Source organism: Ursus americanus, chromosome 16, assembly GCF_024610735.1.
Source record: "Ursus americanus isolate L20-20 chromosome 16, mUrsAme1.1.p, whole genome shotgun sequence".
In the NCBI taxonomy this organism is placed as follows: Eukaryota; Metazoa; Chordata; class Mammalia; order Carnivora; family Ursidae; genus Ursus; species Ursus americanus.
The window spans coordinates 7,691,954-7,710,879 of record NC_142142.1 but is presented as its reverse complement, the minus strand read 5'-3'; the positions used below and the strand labels follow the sequence as shown (position 1 = coordinate 7,710,879).

The 18,926-nt window shown below is 44.7% G+C and overlaps 1 protein-coding gene and 1 pseudogene across 4 annotated transcripts in view; one reads left to right on the top strand and one right to left on the bottom strand.

Moving 5' to 3' along the window:
• CLPB (ClpB family mitochondrial disaggregase) overlaps positions 1-18,926 on the top strand; it is a 140,510-nt gene that overhangs the window by 24,830 nt on the left and 96,754 nt on the right. For 2 of the 4 annotated variants that reach the window (XM_045782715.2, XM_045782714.2), the window contains exon 3: positions 3,746-3,832. The exons of the other annotated variants lie outside the window; for them this stretch is intronic. In XM_045782715.2, the coding sequence (XP_045638671.2) occupies positions 3,746-3,832 (87 nt within the window). The remainder of the gene's footprint in view (positions 1-3,745; positions 3,833-18,926) is intronic. 4 annotated transcript variants of the gene reach the window in all.
• On the bottom strand, positions 14,153-14,485 carry LOC123782510 (large ribosomal subunit protein eL33 pseudogene; annotated as a pseudogene).

The window sequence follows — 18,926 nt, the reverse complement described above, 5'->3', positions numbered from 1 at the left end:
AGAAATACATATGTGTGTATGTGTATAAAGAGAAAAGAGAAAACCCTGCTTGGCTCAGGTTCTGGAAAGCAAGAACCTCTGTCTTGTATCCTCATCAGGAGCCAGCATGCAGCTGGGCACAAAGTAGGTGTGTACACATGTTTGTTGAAGAGATGAATAGAGGAGTGCCTGGAGCCAGGCTGGATGAATTATCCAGGTCATCCGGTGTGACCCTGTCTTAGAATCCCTGGGTATTGGCCAACCTGCCACTGCCAGCTTCAGACCAGAACACTTGTTCTATCAAAGGGGTGGAAGTAGGATAAGGTGGCAGGCAGAAGTCACCCTGTATTAAACATCTGCTGTATGCCAGGTACTGGGCTGGGAATTAGAGGTTAGTGTCCCTATTTGATAGGTGAGAAAAACTGAGACTCAGAGAATTGATTTGCCCAGTATTATCTAGCTGGACTAGAATTTGAATCCAGGTCTCATTTATTCCAAAGTCCTTTATTCTTCCTTTTCATTACATTATACTCGGCCCTCGAAGGACATGAGGAGGAGGCATCGCCATCCTCTTTCTTCGGCCCTGCCTCCAGAGCAGAGCTGCTTCCAGAATTCTCGGGCCCAAGCAGGAGAACATGGGTCACTGACCCACTGGAGACAGGAGGGATTCTGACTGCACCGAGTTTCTCCGGGTTGTGTTCTGCTTTCTCATTTTTCCTGCCCTGGCTCATCTCCTTTGGTCTAATATTACAAATGTAGCCCCCAAACTGTCTTCTTGTCCCTACTTTCTACTCTCTTCCCTTTCAGACTCAGCTTGCTTAAGCTCTCAGGTTAATTTTATCACTTCTTTTGCCCAGAAACCTTCAGTGACAAACCCTCTGCCTATGGTGAGAGTCTAAGGAATGCCAGCCAAGCTTCTTCTCTGTTCCCAGCTTTCGTTGATTAATGATGGCTGATTGGAACGAGTGTTGAGGAGGATTCTGAGGCTTTTGCAAAGGCTCCACAGGACAGAGCTGCCAGGAGAGAGTCACGATTTCTGACTTAGATGTAGGAGTGCAGGACAGTAGCATGCATGCCAGGCATTTGTCAACCCTTTAGATTGGGGTGTTTTTTGTTTTGTTTTGTTTTTACCTAAAATCTGTTATTGATTTCATGAAGAGCTGTGAACTCCTAGACATTGTATGTTTAAAAAAAGAAAAAGAAAAAGAAAGAAAGAAAGAAAAAATTCTTTTTTGAGTACGTGTGTTCCTCTGCACTTTTCTGTGCAGAGGAGAGAGTCATCAGCTTGAAGCCTATGGCTCAAAAAAGGTTTATGCCCACTCCCTGCGCAGCTTGGCTGTAGAGGTCCTGTTGTAGGCCCTGTATACCTTGGCAGTTGCCTTTTTCTCTGCTGTGAACTGTCACCTGGATGGATCTAGCTGAATCCATTTGTCTCTGAATCTGCTTTCCCATTGCTTCCCTACTTCTGTCTTGTTCCTTTCGTCTTCACTGGCATACACTTCCTCCCTTGCCTCTAAATTGTTCCTGTTCTTCAGGGCACACTTCCTGTCTTTTCCTTTAGAAGCCTCTTTGGTTTGCTTCAGCTGGTCCTGATTTTCTAACCTTCTGGACTGAGGACCAGAGAAATGAGACCATCTGATCAGAATCACAGGATCAGAACTCCAGGCTCTAAACTTTCAGACCTATGCACTTTGCACAGCACCTGCTAAACCAGGGAAGGTTTTGTAAATTAGGAAGGAGGTTTTGTGCAAAAAGAGATTTTTGTCTCATAGGGCTCTTAGTCTTTTTAATATTCTTGGCCATGGAAAATTGTTTCTGCAAAAAGAAGCTTAACTGTGTGTGGTAAAGAGGCCCAGGAATTTCACCAGAAGAAATCCTCCAAATTAGTGGTGAGAGATGAGGGTTTCCCAGCCTCCTGTCTTGACAGTCTTCCCTCACATTTTGGGCCCAGTCATGCTGCCTTCTCCTCTGGGTGAGAGGCTTTACCTCTGCCAGATGTACTCCTTCCCGCCCTCGACCCCATTTGTCTGGCTAACTCTCTGGCATCACCTCCTCAGGGAGGCCTTCCCGGTCGCTGAGCCTGGGTTAGGTTCCCTGGGTGTGCACCTGCAGCCTGTGCTCCCGCATTCACAGAGCTCCTCCGATGCATGCTTATGTGCTTGCCGGCCCGTCTCTCCCTGGGCTCTGCCAGTGCCTGTCTCCTCCCGTGCGTCAGCACAGGCCAGATGAATGCATACATGCTGTGGCTCCTCCTCCCGAGCCTTCATCACCTGCTTACTTCACCAGCGCAGAGCTTTTATTTGGCTTGGTCCAGACGACCAGTTACTGCACGTTGTGGCACAAGAATGGTGCTAGGACTCAACCCCGCCTCCAGACTCTCTGCTGGTGCCTTTCATTTGGAACCCACTTAAGAGTCAGCAGCCTCCCTGTTCCCCCAAACACCCTCCGCCCGTTCCTCATAAGCAGATCCTGCCTTGTGGTGAATCGCTCTTGACTTTCGGTCTCGCCCTCTCCTGGCCTCCTACAGCACTTCTGGTGGGAAACACACACTCCAGGCTTTGGTTTCCTACTATCCTTAGTTACACCCCCCCCTCTAAATCATTTGCTCCCTAGAGCAGACCCAGTGTCTTCTTCCCCCCCACCCCTGAATCTGGCAGAGGACCAAGCACATACAGTGATTTGCTAAAGTCAGTTGAGTCTCTTGTCTTCCATACGCCATCGAGCCAGGTTCAGTCTGGACAAAGGCAGATGAGGTGAGAGGGATTCTGGCTATAGAGCCATTATCAATGTGAACTTCAGTCACTAATCGCCCCTTAGCTAGCTTTGTGACCTTCAGTGAGTCATTGCATCTCACTGAGCCTGTCATCTGTCTCATCCATGAAAAGAGGTTAACATCAGTTCTTAAGCTTGTGTGAAGAGTAAATGAGAGCATGTGTGTCAAGTTCTGAAGGCAGTTCCCGCTTACAGTAGGTACTCAGTAAGAGTTGGTTCTGTTTACTCCCCTTCTCTCTGTCCACCCCCACATTGTAGGTCCCTCTGTTCCCAGGACCCAAAATTTAGGATTTTAGAGATACATTTAAAGCTCTGTGTTTGTTAGTTTATCCAGCAACTAGTGAACTCCTACTATGTGCTAGGCACTGGCATAGAGAGTCAAATAGGCTCATGTGGACTTTCCTAGAAACCTAATCTAGCATTTCTAACATTCTTCCAATCTTTCCTTGGGTTCAAGATTTTCAGTTTCCAAACAGCCACCATACAGAGAAACTTGAGGATGTGATCCTTTTGTAAACTGGGAACTACCTAGATAAGCAGTCTCATTGGGCGTTCAGTGCTAGACATAGGGAGATTCTAAGGACAGAAAAGAGATCTGTGGACCGGACGAGCTAAAAGCAAGCCTTCTCAGGAGGGAATTCTCAAGCCAGGATTGTACGCCGTAGCATGCTAGTAGGATTAGAACAGGGAAAGAGCATTCTGGACCAAGGGAGTGGGAGTGTCAGGGTATTAAAGTAGGGAAGGCACATTCTTTCCTCAGAAATCTGAGAAGGTAACAGCAGGAGTCAGACTCATTCAAGCGAAAAATGACAGAGAGGAGAGGCCTGGGGTGGGGGGAGAGTGGCCAGAGGAGCTGGGGTGGGTACTTCATTCTCAAAGGCCTGTGACTGTTTCTAGATTCACCCAGCCTCCCTGTTTGTTGACTGTCTCATTTCTTCCACTCCTACTTCCGTGATAAGCCATATGCTGAAAATATTCCTCTGTCTCTTTCTAGGCTCTTGTCGGAAGGTGCAGATGTTAATGCAAGGCACAGACTTGGCTGGACAGCACTCATGGTGGCAGCCATAAGCCGAAACGACAGGTGAGAGATATTCCACACAGGGGTCCCTTAGCTTGACCCTTGCAGACCACATTCTAGAACCCTCTCCCACCCTTGCTTGTCTCCTTGCTGTCTTCCCCAGAGGCAGGGTGATGGACTGAGCTAAAGGTCAGGTCTATACCTGGTGTAATAAAAGTATAGAGCATGGGGAAAGGGAGGAGATAGCCTTGGATCCTGGCTCCATCTTCCATTTGCTTTGTGACCGTAGGCGAGTCATTTGCATATTGAAGCCATGAAGTGTTTGCAAGCCTGTGTTAAGTGGTTGAAGGTACACATGTGAGTTCCCTTCATGTTTTTGTTATCCACCATCTGTCCATGTGGGGGAATCTAGTCACCGTTCCCCAGCGAGGGCTCCCCTGGGCTCTTTCTTTGGAGATTCTGATGGAAACTAGGGAGGGGGAGTACTCCCTCCCTCCCATTGGAGGCCCTGTTCTTTTCCTGCCCACTTGCCCATTTCCTCAGGGGGAAGCTATTTTGTAAAGGTTGAAATAGTCCCCTCTGTGTAGAGTTATCTCCAGTTCTCACAACTGGCACAGTTTGCCAGAATTCTCATTTTGCAGCTGAGAAAGCTGAAGCCCAGTGAGGTAAGATGATTTGTGTGAGGTCACACAGACAGGAGTTAGAATTTGGTCTGGCTGCCTGCAAAATTTGTGTTTTACTTTACCTCACTGCTGCCTCCCTCTGCCAGATCCTGGATGCTACTTCTCCATCCCAGTCTCTAGCTGTAGTTATGCTGTAATTATACAAAAGAATTGATTAAGAGCAAAAAGAAATGCTTTCAAAAAAGGCAGACTGGGGACGCCTGGGTGGCACAGCGGTTAAGCGTCTGCCTTCGGCTCAGGGCGTGATCCCAGTGTTATGGGATCGAGCCCCACATCAGGCTCCTCCGCTATGAGCCTGCTTCTTCCTCTCCCACTCCCCCTGCTTGTGTTCCCTCTCTCGCTGGCTGTCTCTATCTCTGTCGAATAAATAAATAAAATCTTTAAAAAAAAAAAAAAGAAGGCAGACTGGGCATGTTAGTAGCAACCATGGAAATTGATAGTTTGAAGTACCAGTTTTAATTTTTCCTTCAAGCTGATCATTAAGGCTTTTGTCTGCCACTACTGGCCTCCTTTGGAAGAATCATAAATGTGGAAACCGACAAAACAGGGATTTTTAATATAGAGGTGGCAGTGCCTCAGACAGGCTGAGAGACTTAGCTGTACTTGAGATAGGACTCTCTTCTCTGTTCCTCTGTCCTGAATCTGTTCTCAACACTCCATTTCCGTATGTGCCTCTTAAGCTCCAAGCAAAAGAAAACTTGGTGTAAGTGGGCTTTGCAGTTGAGAGGCCTGAAATCCAGTCCTGGTTCTGACCCTTAGTTGAATTTCAGAATTCTGTGGGCACCCTGTTTCTTCACCTGAAATCAGTTATTTTCACAAGCATTTGGTAAATATATACTCTGAGCTAGACTCTGCTAATCATCGGAGAATCAAAGACCTTGGGAGCTCAAGGTCCAATGTGGAAAAGAAAGGCAGGTAGAGAGAGTCTAGTCGATGTCAGAGCCATGTGGACAGAATGTTATCAAAGCAGAGGGTATGAGGGGACTGAATCTGGCAGCAGAGTAGATTGCCGCTATATTTTTGTGAGAGCCCGGTGAGATATTGCGTATGTGCTACCTGTTAAAATGACGAGTTGTTATTCTTTATTGCCCATATTAGCCGTGTCTACACACAAACGTGTGTTTACCCCACCCACCAGTTTTCTTTCCCGGATTGCCGGTATCTCCATCCACAAGAGATAGCAAGTGGGTGGTAGAGAAAAGGGAAGGGGGTATGTGGCCCTTCTTTCTATATGTAGTATTTCCAGCATTGAGACAGACAAGGAAATAACATTATACTTAAGAGTGCTGTCAAGCAGTGTGCAGATAGCTGGTAGATGTGCTTTGAGGACACTTTCCTCTAATTCTAATGACTTGTTGCTTTAACTGATTGCTCTGTCTTTGTCCAGCGCCATTAGCACATCAGTGATGCTTGTTGAGCAAAGTGAGAGTGTTGGCTTGTATTTACTTGTTTTGGTTCTTAGGACTAATTATGGTGTTTTATTTTTTATTTTTTTATTTTTTAAAGATTTTATTTATTTAGGGGCGCCTGGGTGGCGCAGTCGTTAAGCGTCTGCCTTCGGCTCAGGGAGTGATCCCGGCGTTCTGGGATCGAGCCTCACATCAGGCTTCTCTGCTGGGAGCCTGCTTCTTCCCCTCCCACTCCCCCTGCTTGTGTTCCCTCTCTCGCTGGCTGTCTCTCTCTCTGTCGAATAAATAAATAAAATCTTTTTTTTTAAATGGTTTTTATATATATATATATATTTATTTATTTAAGATTTATATATATAAATATATATATTATTTATATATATTATATATATTTATATATATAATATATATTAAAAATATATATATTTTAAGATTTATATATATATTTTAAGATATATATAAATATATATATTATTTATATATATATTTATACATATATTTATATATTAATATATATATTAAAAATATATATTTTAAGATTTATATATATATATTTTAAGATTTATATATATTATATATATTTATATATATAATATATATATTAAAATATATATATTTTAAGATTTATATATATATATTTTAAGATTTATATATATATATAAACCATTTAAAAAAAAAGATTTTATTTATTTATTCGACAGAGAGAGAGACAGCCAGCGAGAGAGGGAACACAAGCAGGGGGAGTGGGAGAGGAAGAAACAGGCTCCCAGCAGAGAAGCCTGATGTGGGGCTCGATCCCAGAACGCCGGGATCACTCCCTGAGCCGAAGGCAGACGCTTAACGACTGCGCCACCCAGGCGCCCCTAATTATGGTGTTTTAAACATCCATTTTGTGTCCTCTTCCTTCCAGTGGCTAGGGACAGATTTTTATTGAAAGTAGTGTACCTTTCAGGTTAATTTATTCATATCATAATTTTTTTTTTGGCACCTACTGTTTGCCAGGCACTGTTCTTGACAGACAAAGATCCCTACCATCATAGAGCTTATTTCTATATTAGTGGTGGTCCCTGGGTAGAGAGAGGCAGGGACAGGCAGTAAATGATAAATATAATACATAAATAAAATACATACCATATTAGAAGGTAAGAAGTGCTATAGAAGAAGGAAAAATAGAACCTGATAAAAAGGAATGCCAGGAGTACCAAGAATGCCAGGCCTCATTGGTAAGGTGCAGGAAAGCGGTCTAAAAATGATCACGTCCATACCAGCACAGTCTGCCAATAAGTTTCTCCTTATTAGAAGCGTACTGATCCTCATTTCATCAGCCACCAAGCCCTTCCGGAGTCATATTGGCCAGGCCTGAAATGCCACCATTTCAATTGGACTTGGATGAAGGGAGGATAGAGGGGTAGCACCCCTTGCTTCAAGGCTGAAAGCGGAGAACCTTCACCTCTGTTAGATGTTGTCAGCCCATAAGCTTAAGGGAGAGGTCCTGAGAGGATGCAGTCATTTCACCTTCAGCGGCCTTTAGTGAGTGCCTGCTTCATGCCTGTGTCCTTAGGGATATAGCACAATGATCTCTATCCTTAAGGAGACTAACATCTTGTGAATTGTTATTTATATATGTATTTTTTAACTTAATTTTGAATAGTAAAGACAGTACTATTTTGTTTAATTTTTAATAAAAAATACAGTACTGTAGAACAAAATTTTAAAAGTATGTATGGGAACTTAATTTATAATTTATTCTCTCCTTTTATTTCCAAAAAGGGTTTACAGTGACTCAAATTAAAATACAAATATAAATGTACACAGGAGAATTAAACCTGGATCAGGATCAGAAATCATATTGGTAAAAGGAAAGATAATTGTATCAGGATTGAACCAGAGATTTTCTTTTCTGAAAATAGGTTTATTGTTTTTGTAAAAATAATATAGAGAAGAAAGTAGCAGTCAACTGAATTCCCTCTATTTAGAAATTGAGCAGTGTTGTGTGTGATTTCACGTAAATGGGACCACACTATACTCACTGTAAATCAGGTAACTAGTGGAATTAATTATTACTTGAGATTGAAGTTTCCTGATGAGCAAGGCAAAAAAAAGGATACAGAGAGTTTGGTTCTTCAGGAAAGAAGAACTTTGTTCTGACACCCCTTTATATTATCATTTTATGTATCCAGCAAACATTTTTTAAAAACTATACTGCATCTGGTGCTGATGTGCTAGGCTGTGAGGGGGTTCAGATAATAAGCACCACAGCCTTTGCCTTAAGAAGCTTCCTTGGACTGCTGACATCAAGGACTTGAGTAATGTGATGGCCATTGTCTTCAGTAGCCATTCTGCCAAAGATTTACCAACATTCTACTAGGATGATCCTTTTGCCAGCCCTAGTAACAGCTTGGGTGTAGTGGTGACTTGAGGAGCAGTTGCTGGGGGCTGACCCCTTTTCCATAGTGAGGCCTCCATAAGCCTCATGCTACAGGGACTTGTTTAGCTTGCGTCTGGGTGCCTCATTCTGTGTTGCACTTTGACCCAGCCCAGCTAAAGGCTAAGCCACAGGGTCCCAGAACGATCGCTGTGACTTAGCATAGCCTTTACCAGCTCGTGCAAATATACCCAGCCTGCAGCTAAATTCAATTAGTTTTTCTTTAAGAAGGGAAAGAAATCCAATTTTACCAAACATGGACAGACGGTGGAAGGCACTTTGATGTTACAACTTCTCAGTGATGCTTTACTTAGTCACAAGTTCATAAGCAAGAAGGCTTAATTACTTGGGAAAACACAGGATTAAAACTGGACACAATGGCTGAGTATCCGCTCTTAGGCGACTTGATTCGAACCCATGTACCCAGTTCGTGTGTGGTGCAAACTTTGATGTGTGCTATGACAAGCTGAAAGTCATGACCCCCTCAGGGAAGCTCCTTCACATGGCATTTGCAGGATGTGTAGGCGGAGAGGCAGGGCCTGCCAGGCCTGTTTGCTCAACTTTGATGTCCAAGCAGCCACAGGCCCCACTGTTTGCTCTTTCACTGAAGGATGGGTTGGGAGCCTCCTACCTTTCCCAGTGGACAATGGCCAGCAATGGAGTGTGACGACTGTTGACCATTCCAGGAACCTGGTGGACCAGAACAGGGCTGTTGGGAGGTGCAGAGCCTGGGGGGCCAAAAGCTATTTATAAGACAGCCATTTCTCCAGATGTAGCTTTCCTTAAAGTCTAATGTTGGTTGGGTGCTCATATGGAGGTGAAATAGCCTCATGAGTTTTAGCAGGTATCAACTACTGCTTGACTCTCCATCCAGTGGCACTAGGGTATTTGTAAACTGAAGGTTTAAGTCTGTCCTGTTTCCTTCATCAGTGTGTATATGCAGGGGATAGTGGGTTGGCAGAAAAAGGTATGATTTAGATCCTTATAATTTTTAATTCCTCAAAAAAGAAACTGTCAAAACACACATCTGATAAAGGAATATTATCCAGAAGGTATAAAGAACTCTTACAAATCAGTGATAAAAAGACAACCCAATTTTTAAAAAATGGGCAAAAGATTTGAGCAGACATTAACGAGAGAAGAGATGGATGGCAGATAAGCACATGAAAAGATACTGAGCATTAGTTATTTAGAATGGCTAAAATTTAGAAAACCTGACAATACCAAGTGGTGACAGGGATGCAGAACAATTGCCATTGTTGCTGATAGGCATGCGTTATGCTGTGGCCACTTTGGAAAACACGTCAGCAGTTTCTCATAAAGGTGAAACATATATTTACCATGCAACCCAGCAATACCAGCTCCTGTACCTACTTTGTCCATGAGACGTAACAGCATACATCTTCAAAAAGACCTGTGTGCAGACATTTATAGTAGCTTTGTTGATGATCACCAAAAACTGGAAATCACCCAAATGTCCATCAGCTGGTGAATGGACCAGTTATGGTACATCCATACAGTGGACCACTACCCTGCAATTTAAAAAAAAAGAACTGTTTGGGGGCACCTGGGTGGCTCACTTGGCTAAGCGATTGCCTTCGGCTCAGGTCATGATCCCAGGGTGCTGTGATTGAGCTCCCCTTCAGGCCCCTTGCTCCCAGGGGAGCGTGCGTCTCCCTCTCTCTCTGACTGCTGCTCCCCCTGCTTATGCTTGCTCTGTGTCCAATAAATAAAATCTTTTCTATGTATTTATTTATTTTTTAAAGATTTTATTTATTTATATGCCAGAGAGAGAGAGAGAGAGAGCACAAGCAGGGGGAGCAGCAGGCAGAGGGAAAAGCAGGTTCCCCACTGAGCAGGGATCCTGATGCAGGACTCGAACCCAGGACCCTGGGATCATGACCTGAGCTGAAGGCAGACGCTTAACTGAGTGAGCCAATAATCTTTAAAACAAAACAAAACAAAAAACCCAAAAACTATTCACACATGCAGAACAGGGATGAATCTTTTTTTTTTTTTTTTTTTTCAGAGAGTGCATGCAGGTGACTGGGGTAGGGGGAGAGGGAGAGAGAGAATCATAAGCAGGCTCCACACTCAGTGCAGAGCCCAGCACGGGGCTCGATCTCATAACCCTGAGATCATGACCTGAGCCGAAATCAAGAGTTGGATGCTTAACCGACTGAGCCACCTAGGTGCCCCCACAGGATCGAACCTTAAAAGCCTTATGCTAAGCTAAAGCCAGACAGAAAAAACTACCTATGGTATAACTCCATTTATATGACAGCCTGCAAAAGGCAGTACTGCAGGGACAGAAATCAGGTTAGTGGCTGCTAAGATTTAGGAGTAGGAGGAAAGGGCCCAAAGGAACTTTTGGGGTGATGGAAATATTCTAAATCTTGATTGTGGTGGTGATATACAACAAAAACTCATCAAATTGTACATCTTAAAAGGATGCATTTTACCATGAGTAAATGATACTTCAGTAAATTGACTTAAAAAAAACTTTTTAAAAAGCCAGCATCCCTGTCTAATTTTCATTATTAATTGTAACCTGTGGCATACTAAGAATTCATGTTTATAGTGTCAAAATGAATTCATATAGTTCATGGTCACCGGGAATGTTTAGATTTCCTATTGTTGATGGCGTTTCACATTAGAGTACTGTATACTCTAATTGTTAGTAGAGAATAAAGGTTTGTGAATTCTCATGATTTGTGATGTCGTGAAGTATAATTACTGATGAATAATGATAAATTCACTTACAAGTGATACACAGTGAGCTTATATAAATTCACAGCATATCCTACGATTCTTAATAGTAAGGAAAAGGTGCAGGGTACAGGACTGAGAGCTTGCCTCCCATCCCACATCATCCTCAGACTCCTTGTCCCTGGACTGCCATGCCGGGAGACCACCTAAATAGTGTGGCCGTTGTGGTGCTTCAGGAACCAAAGATCCTGAAAGAGGAGGGTGGTGTGGGGAGATTCAGATTTGAGTCCTCTTGGGCTTGCTGGTTGCTTTGAAAGCCCCTGCCTTAGAGAAGGTGAGACCGTGAGGCAGAGCTCCAGCAAAACTGTTTGAAATTCCGCACAAGAGTCTCTCTCCCTCCTCTGCCTTTTCTCCCGGAGTGCATTTCATCAGCATCGGAAGAACTGCTTCCCGGCACTGCCTTCCCTGCTTGGCTGGGGTCCCTGAGGAGCTGATCTAATGAGTGGCTAACACGCATTTGCCAAGGCCTTCCTGGATGTGGTACCTGGGCTTTGTTAATTTTAAAATGCCGCCATCCTTGGCTGAAGACCATTTAATTTCCTCTTATAGCAGTCGTTTATTTTTAGCATTTGCTTATTTTCCCTCCACCTTACTAAGGCGATGGGCGGGTGGGCATTAAACCCTGTCTTTAATAAACCAGCAGCCCCAACCAGATTTCTGTCCTGCAGAAGAGGCTGCGCGGGCCTTTCTCTGTGGGGCTAGCAGCCGCATAGGTGTTTTTACAGTGATGCTGCTCTTGCGGCCGGACCAGGGGCAGGGTTCCTGGGAGGCTCTCCTTCTTTGCTGGCTGGCCGGAGGCAGAGCAGGTCGAGCACCTCTGCACCTGTGCTTCAATGCAGGTCCTGAGGGGGCCTGACCGCATAGAGGTCTATCCTGCCTGAACGGCCTACAGCCTCTTCCTAGGGTCCCCAGCTTGTTCTTGGCCTGGCTGTTTGTTGCAGAGGGGTGCTTCCTTTGGCCCAAGGAGGCTGAGCTTTGCGCTGGCTGGTTTTCTGACTGTAGTGGTGATCATAGCTATGGTTGTGATTGGGTGCCTTCTGTGTGTGCCAGGCCCATGTCAGGCACTTCCTGTGTTGTCTCTAATCCTCACTGCAATCCTAATAGGAAAGAATCATTATCCCTATTTTACATATAGGGAAAATGAAGCTCAGAGATGCCCATGGTTGTCTAATAAGTGAAAGAGGGAGCCAGGACTTGAAACCAGTTCTCTTTGAACCATGAATTCTCATTCTTTCCACTGGATATACTGCCTGTGGAAGGAAGGGGTGGGGAGCAAGGCCACCACTAAGAGGTGCCAGGACCAGAGTCAAGTCAACTCAGTCAAGGTTTTTTGATGACCCACTGGTGTCAAGACATGCTGGATGATTATGAGAAGTCTAAAAACAGACGGACCACTTTCCTTGTCTCGAAAAGCTGACAGTCAGGGGGTACCTGGCTGGCTCAGTTGGTAGACCATATAACTCTTGATCTTGGGGTCGTAAGTTTGAGCCCCATGTTGGATATAGAGCTTACTTAGAAATAACATTTTTAAAAAAAATCTTAAAAAAAAAAAAAAAAGCTGACAGTCAGTAAAGGGATAAACAACATCCCCCCCCCCCCGCTTTTTTAACCTGTAGAATGAGTCAGAATGTGGTCAGTGTCCCAGAGAAGAGCACCTGGAGTGCCAGGCAGAGATCATGCCGTGTAGAGGTGAGATCATGAAAGGAGGCCTTTCACATGAGGTGGGCCTTGAAAGATGGACAGGATTTTGATCGGTAGAGGTAGAGAGTAGAGGGGCAGCATTTCTGGAATATCATTAGTACCAGAGGACCAGTGTGCACATAGGTTCACAAAGGTGGTAGTGTAAGAATGTGCCAGATCCAGTTGGAGGAACTGGCAGAGTCTAGAGACCAGAGAATGTGAAGGAAAGGCCTTATCCAACATTGGCCACAATCCTCTCACTCAGTCTGTGGTAGTCTAGTGTCCGTACGTCTGTGGCTCTAGAGCCAGATTACATGGGTTCAACTCCTGTTCTTCCTCTTACCAGTTATGTACCTTGGCAGGTTCTTTCACTTATCTGTGATTGTTTCTTCAGCCATAAAATGGGGATAATAAGCAAATCTACCCCAAAAGGCTGTTTTGAGGTTTAAATACGTAAATATTGTATTGTTTGGAAGAATGTCTGCCATACAGTAAGCACTCGATAAGCGTTGGCTACTTTAGTTAGTAGCATAGTAGTAGTGGTGGTGGTGCTTAATTATTATTATTACTGCTGATGGTGGGTTACTCCAGGAGGAGGTTAGTTAACAGTCTGCAGGTAAGCCTGTCTTTGAATCTGGGGTATTACTGGTCTCTTACCAACACCTTTAGGTGGCTCAGAAGCAAAAGGGCTTTGGAGATTCTTTTTCCACTCCTTTTCAGCTAAGAAGCTGGGCCTAGAACATGAGACCCCAGAGAAGGGCACTTTAATGTAGGACTGGCTCTTGTCCCAGGTGGCCACCTGCCTGATGCAGGACAGTGCCCAGTATTTCCCAGCAAAGAAGGGTGGGTGAGGGTGCTGGCCAGGTGCCCGGAATGCCAGCATCATGCCCCCAGAAAAGTGTGCCGGGCTTGATGTTTCTCCCACTGCTGCTGTGGCCGATTATGTCTGAGTAACAGTCATTTCTAATCCCATTTGGAATCGTTGCTCAAGATAATCCTGTTTTATAGTAATGATATTCCAATTCCAGCATGCACCGATTCTAGTTTGGCAGATGCATGCCTTGACCTTAGGCAACCCAAGACAGTGCTCCCTGGAAAGCAGTGCCAGCTCATTTGCGTAACATAACAGTCTCACAGTAACCCCCCTTCTCCAACACTATATCCCGTCCTGGGGTTCTGTGTTCGGTGCTTTCATGGAGAGTATCATTTGGGATCAGGGGGACATCCAGCGCTCATCCAATTCAGCTGCTTGGGGAAGGGTGTTCCACTTCTAGGGACTGTGGTATGGTTCACTCCCACACCTCTTTTTAAAGACATTAGACCCACGTTGTGCCATGAGCTGCTTGCTTGCTTATTTATTAATGTATTTATTTTTATAAGAGAACAAATTTACACATTTATTTACTTTTCAGTAAGTTTAAATCCTTGAAGGATACAGCATCACATGGATTCTGTGGCCAGTGGCTTTAGCAGGAAAGTTGCTTCAGAATTTGGCAAGAACCATGCCACCGGTTCCATGAACATGAGTTACTTGTCCGTAGATTACTCTGGTTTTGTTCAGTTTGCCACCAGGAGTCACTGCATTGTTCTTTGCTTTGTACACCTAAGCACATCTCTTACCTAAATAGAATTCAGTTTCATCTCGAACATAAACACCTTCAGTTATAAGAAGAGCTTTGTGCTCCCTCTGGTTTCGGAGACCTCACTTATAGCCAGCAGAAATGGCCTTGGACCACAGCGTTCCAGACATATTTGTCGTTTTAGGAGTCCTGTTCCCAGCAGGCCTCCATAGGCTCTGAGATGGCAGAAAGAGATGAGTTGCTTATTTAAATAGGCCTGCAGGCTAGTGGATCAGGAGTATACAGTAATGTAGTAGGTGTGTCTGGGTTTCAGCAGGGTATTTGTGTCTCATGATACCCACATGAATAAAGTATGATGTGGAGAGTAGTTCAGTCAGATGGTGAATGACCTGTTTCATGTGTTGTGTATATATGATTGGAGATTGGAGAGCAAATTCTAGTGGTGAGCCACGGGCCCTGTCCTATTCAGTTACTACATCGCTGACAACGTTGAGATCACGGATGAATGCCAACCCAGTTGGCAGATTACATGAAGCTTAAAGAGGGAGGTAATATGTTGGGTGCAAGAATCAGGGATATTGAAAAAAGAACTCAGTGGTCTAGAACAATGGTTAAATCTGTGATGATAAACATTAATGGGGATGAGTGTTTAAGTCGGAAATTAAAACCAAAGCCAACTGTAAAATCCAGGGTGAGGAAGACCCAACTTAGCAATAGTAGCAAATAAAGCCCAGGAGCTGACAAAAAAGCTCTGTGTGTGCATCAGTGTTAAGGCCCCAGAAGTGAACTGATTCAGCCAACATTTACTAGTCTGTACTGGGCCTTATGTGTGAGGACCAGATGGTCGGGCCACAGGCCCTGGGTGGGGGAACACATAATCGAATTGTGTGTGACATAGTGGTAAGGAACAAGGGCTCTGGAAGGAGACTGCTTAGGTTTGAAACCTTCTTCTACCTCTTACTAGCTCTGTTTCCTCATCTGCAAAATGCGAATAATAACAGCCCCTACCTCAGCGTAGGGTGGTTGCGAAGAGTAAAATGCGCGTAAAACTGTTCAGTGCAATGCCTAGTGTGTAGTTAAGTACTTAGGAGGTATCTGCTGGCATTATTAATATTCTTTGGTTTTTCGTTATTATTTTCATCCAGAGACTAGGAAATATACCAGCCCCAGCATTCTCTTATAAATCATACTGTGCTGAAATCCCTAACAACCAGGGCTTGACCACGTTGGCCTATAGGTTCAGCAACCATGTATTCTAGAGCACAGATCGAAAGACATGGAAATACGGAATTATATTTAGAACTAAGCTAAGGATGTGAAATCGAGATTGTCTGGGAAACCCTGTGATGGGTGATCTTGGTTCCATGGCCTTCTCCTTAATGTGCCATGGCTTCCTTGGGCCTTGCCCCAAATGATCTCACGTTGTCTGGGCCCACCATTGATTTTGACCCTTGGTCATCTGAAGGAGACTCCCTTTTAACCCAGCTAGCTGCTATGACCTGCTTTACCTTACCATCTGAAAATGTCGCTATCCCTGGTACATGGTAGAGGCTCAGTAATTATGGGATAGTAAAACAGACTAACAGATGGATAGTTGGATGAGTGAGAACCAGTGTGGTTTAGGGAAATGTGTACCAGGTTTGGCCCTACACAGACCTTGATTTGAATTTTGGTTCCTATGCTTAATTAACGTGAATACTTGGGCAGCTCATGTTAACCTTGCTGAGCCTCAGTTTATTCATTTATAGAATGGGGCTACTACCTCATTGCAAGTGGTTATGTGGATCTGGAATAGTGAATGTAAGGTGCTTAACACACCGTGGCTGCTGTGTTATGATTACTGATCTTTACCTTTTGAGGGAAGTAAACAAAAGCTTATTATCCCCTCTTGAGAAAATTGCGGCACATTTTCTACACAGGTACTTTGCCTCCTTTGAATCTTAGTTTATTTCCTAAGGAAGCTGGCTTTAAAAAGAAAACTGCTCTCCCCACCCTCTCCACTCCCAGTCCATGCCCCCATGCGACAGGACCTTTAGATTTAACACATGCCGGTGCCTTTGGTCAGGCCACCCTGCTTTCCTGACCAGCGCATAGACCAGCCAGTAGACTGAATGAGCCACAGCTCATTTGACTTTCCAGCAAACCTCCCGAACTGTGACCTCTTCCTCCCTTCTTCGAGGTGTGCACTGGGTTGAGAATAGGTCAACTCTTTGTCTTCTCCTTGGGACCCGTGACACTCATCACAGTGACCCTAGGCTTTGGATGTGGGGGGTAGAGGGGAGGAGGAGTTGGAGGAGCTTCTCCTGAAGCTCAACATTGTGTGGGGACGACCTGGAGCTGGGATCACTGCCCTTCTTGCTTCACCAACTCCAGCTGCTCGCCGGCCGTCTTTGACACGCGCCTGGCCCAGCATAGGCCTCGGCCCACACCACAGGTTTCCTCGCTTTTTCCCAAACAATGTGGCCACCCCAAGCCCCTCCGGCCACTGAGAGCAGAAAGCCTTAACATCGATCGATGTAACTGTCCTCCCGTGCATTGTGACACCCCACTGTCCTGAAAGCAGGAGTTCATCAAGGTCAGTGTGAGCCAGCCTTCCTACATGTGCTCCCACCTCTAATCTAATTACAACCTGATCAGCAAATTAAAATGCGCCTCATGGGGGCTGTGGCTCCAAAGGGAGTTCCGTGAGTCTCAGGAGCTGCCGACCACCCTCCTATTCATTTCCTCAGCTTTGTCTGACAACTGCCTGGTGGAAGGCAGGCAAGGCCTGGTGCTTGGGAGAGGAAGGTGAAGGTTTTCCACAGCTAAACTGCCTGTGCTAGTTTGTACCCTCAGGTGGGAGATGTCTGGGCAGGGCTGAGACAGTTGCATCTACCATTGTCCTCCATTTCACACCAAATAAAATAATGATTTTATTTATTCATCCTTCATTTATTCATGCACTCATTCAGAAAGTATCTACAGACAACTGTAGGTACTGGGCAAGGAGCTAGGAATGAAAATGAAGACATGGCCCTTGCCTCACAGTCTGGCAGGAAAGGCAAATAAAAGAAAACAGGCAATCATGGTGCAACATGATGAGGGTCACCTCCCCATGGGGGTGAGTAGCGCATTCTGGGTAGACAAATAGGAAGGACGTGGACCCAGGCTGGGGGTCAGAGAAGACTCAGTTGAGTTGGTGACCTTGTCCCTGAAGAGCCCTGAAGGTGATGGGCACTAACCAGTTGAAGCAGCAGCGGACACTCCCAGCAGATGTGGCACAGTTGATGGCCTTTGGTGTACTTCAGAGAATTCACTGTTTTCGCTGGGTCCTTAATCTTTCAGCCCCCAAGATCCACTAGATCATCATAGGAATTAGCAGTTCTGTAGTTGCAAGACTTCCTGAAGGAATAAGCTTTTGGAACAAATGGTTAAGTTCAGTTAATGATTAATAGAAGGGGATAGGGAATCAGCCCTTTTAAAAAATCATGTCAGTGTCCTTTCATGTATATCCAGCCTGTTGCTTCTAACTGCTATATCGTATTTCACAGTGTGTGTCTACCACATTTAACTTACTTGTTCCCCAGTGGTGGACACTTGATTGCCTGCAACTCCCCACTGTCACAGAACGCTGGGATGAATGTCTTCCATGTTGCCCTTTATAGATTGTATAAGAATTGCTCTGGGAGATATATATTCAGAAGTGCTCGGTCATAGGGTAGGGTACTTTAATTTGATGAAGTATTACAAGATCGCCTTCTAGAGTGGCTGTACCAGTCTGTCGAACGGTCCCAGAACCCCTTGTCCTCTCCAACATGTGGCATTTTTCAGCTTTCTAACTTTTGCCAATTTGTGGAATTTAAAGTCATATCTCATTGTTTTAATTTGCTTTTCTCTAATAACGGATGAGTTTGAGGATCTCTTCATATACTTAATAGTAATCTCTTTTGTTTGTTTCTTCCTCTGTTGGGATCTCTGATCCTGCCTTTGTTGCTAAAACCTGACCTGAGGCGTAGTGCTCCCACGGTTGGTTAGCGCCTGGGAGTCATTATAGGGAAGTGAGGGGCAGTATAGCAGAGGAATAAAGACATGGACTTTGTAGCCACACTGCCCTGCTTTGAATCCCACCTCAACTCCTTACAGCTGAATGATGCCTTAGGCAAGTTACTTAACTCCTTAGTGCCTCAGTTTTCTTAATGCATAACCTGCCTCACTGGGTTGTTGTAAAGATTAAATGTGTTAGTATATATGAGGTGTTTAAAACTGCGTATGGCATGGGGGAAGTATACACAAATGTTAGCGCTTATTGGACTACTGTCTTCCTCCTACTTAGCCACCCTCTGTACCCTTGAGAAAACAGATATTTGTACTAGCAGGTAGTAGAAACAAGGCAGAGAATAAAATAGTTCTCAGCTTAGGATCAGAACTCACCCTCACAACCTTCACCTTCAGTATTCACATGGCCGGATCTTTTTGGTGAGTCAGCTCACTTGGGCGGAGATAAGAACAGAACAGATTCTGATGGGCATAGGGGAAGGCAAGTACTGCTGCTAGAGCCAAGTCATTAAAAGAATTCCCCCATCCTCTTGGGCTGTACACAGCCTCTGAATCTCCAAATTAGGGAAATAGAGT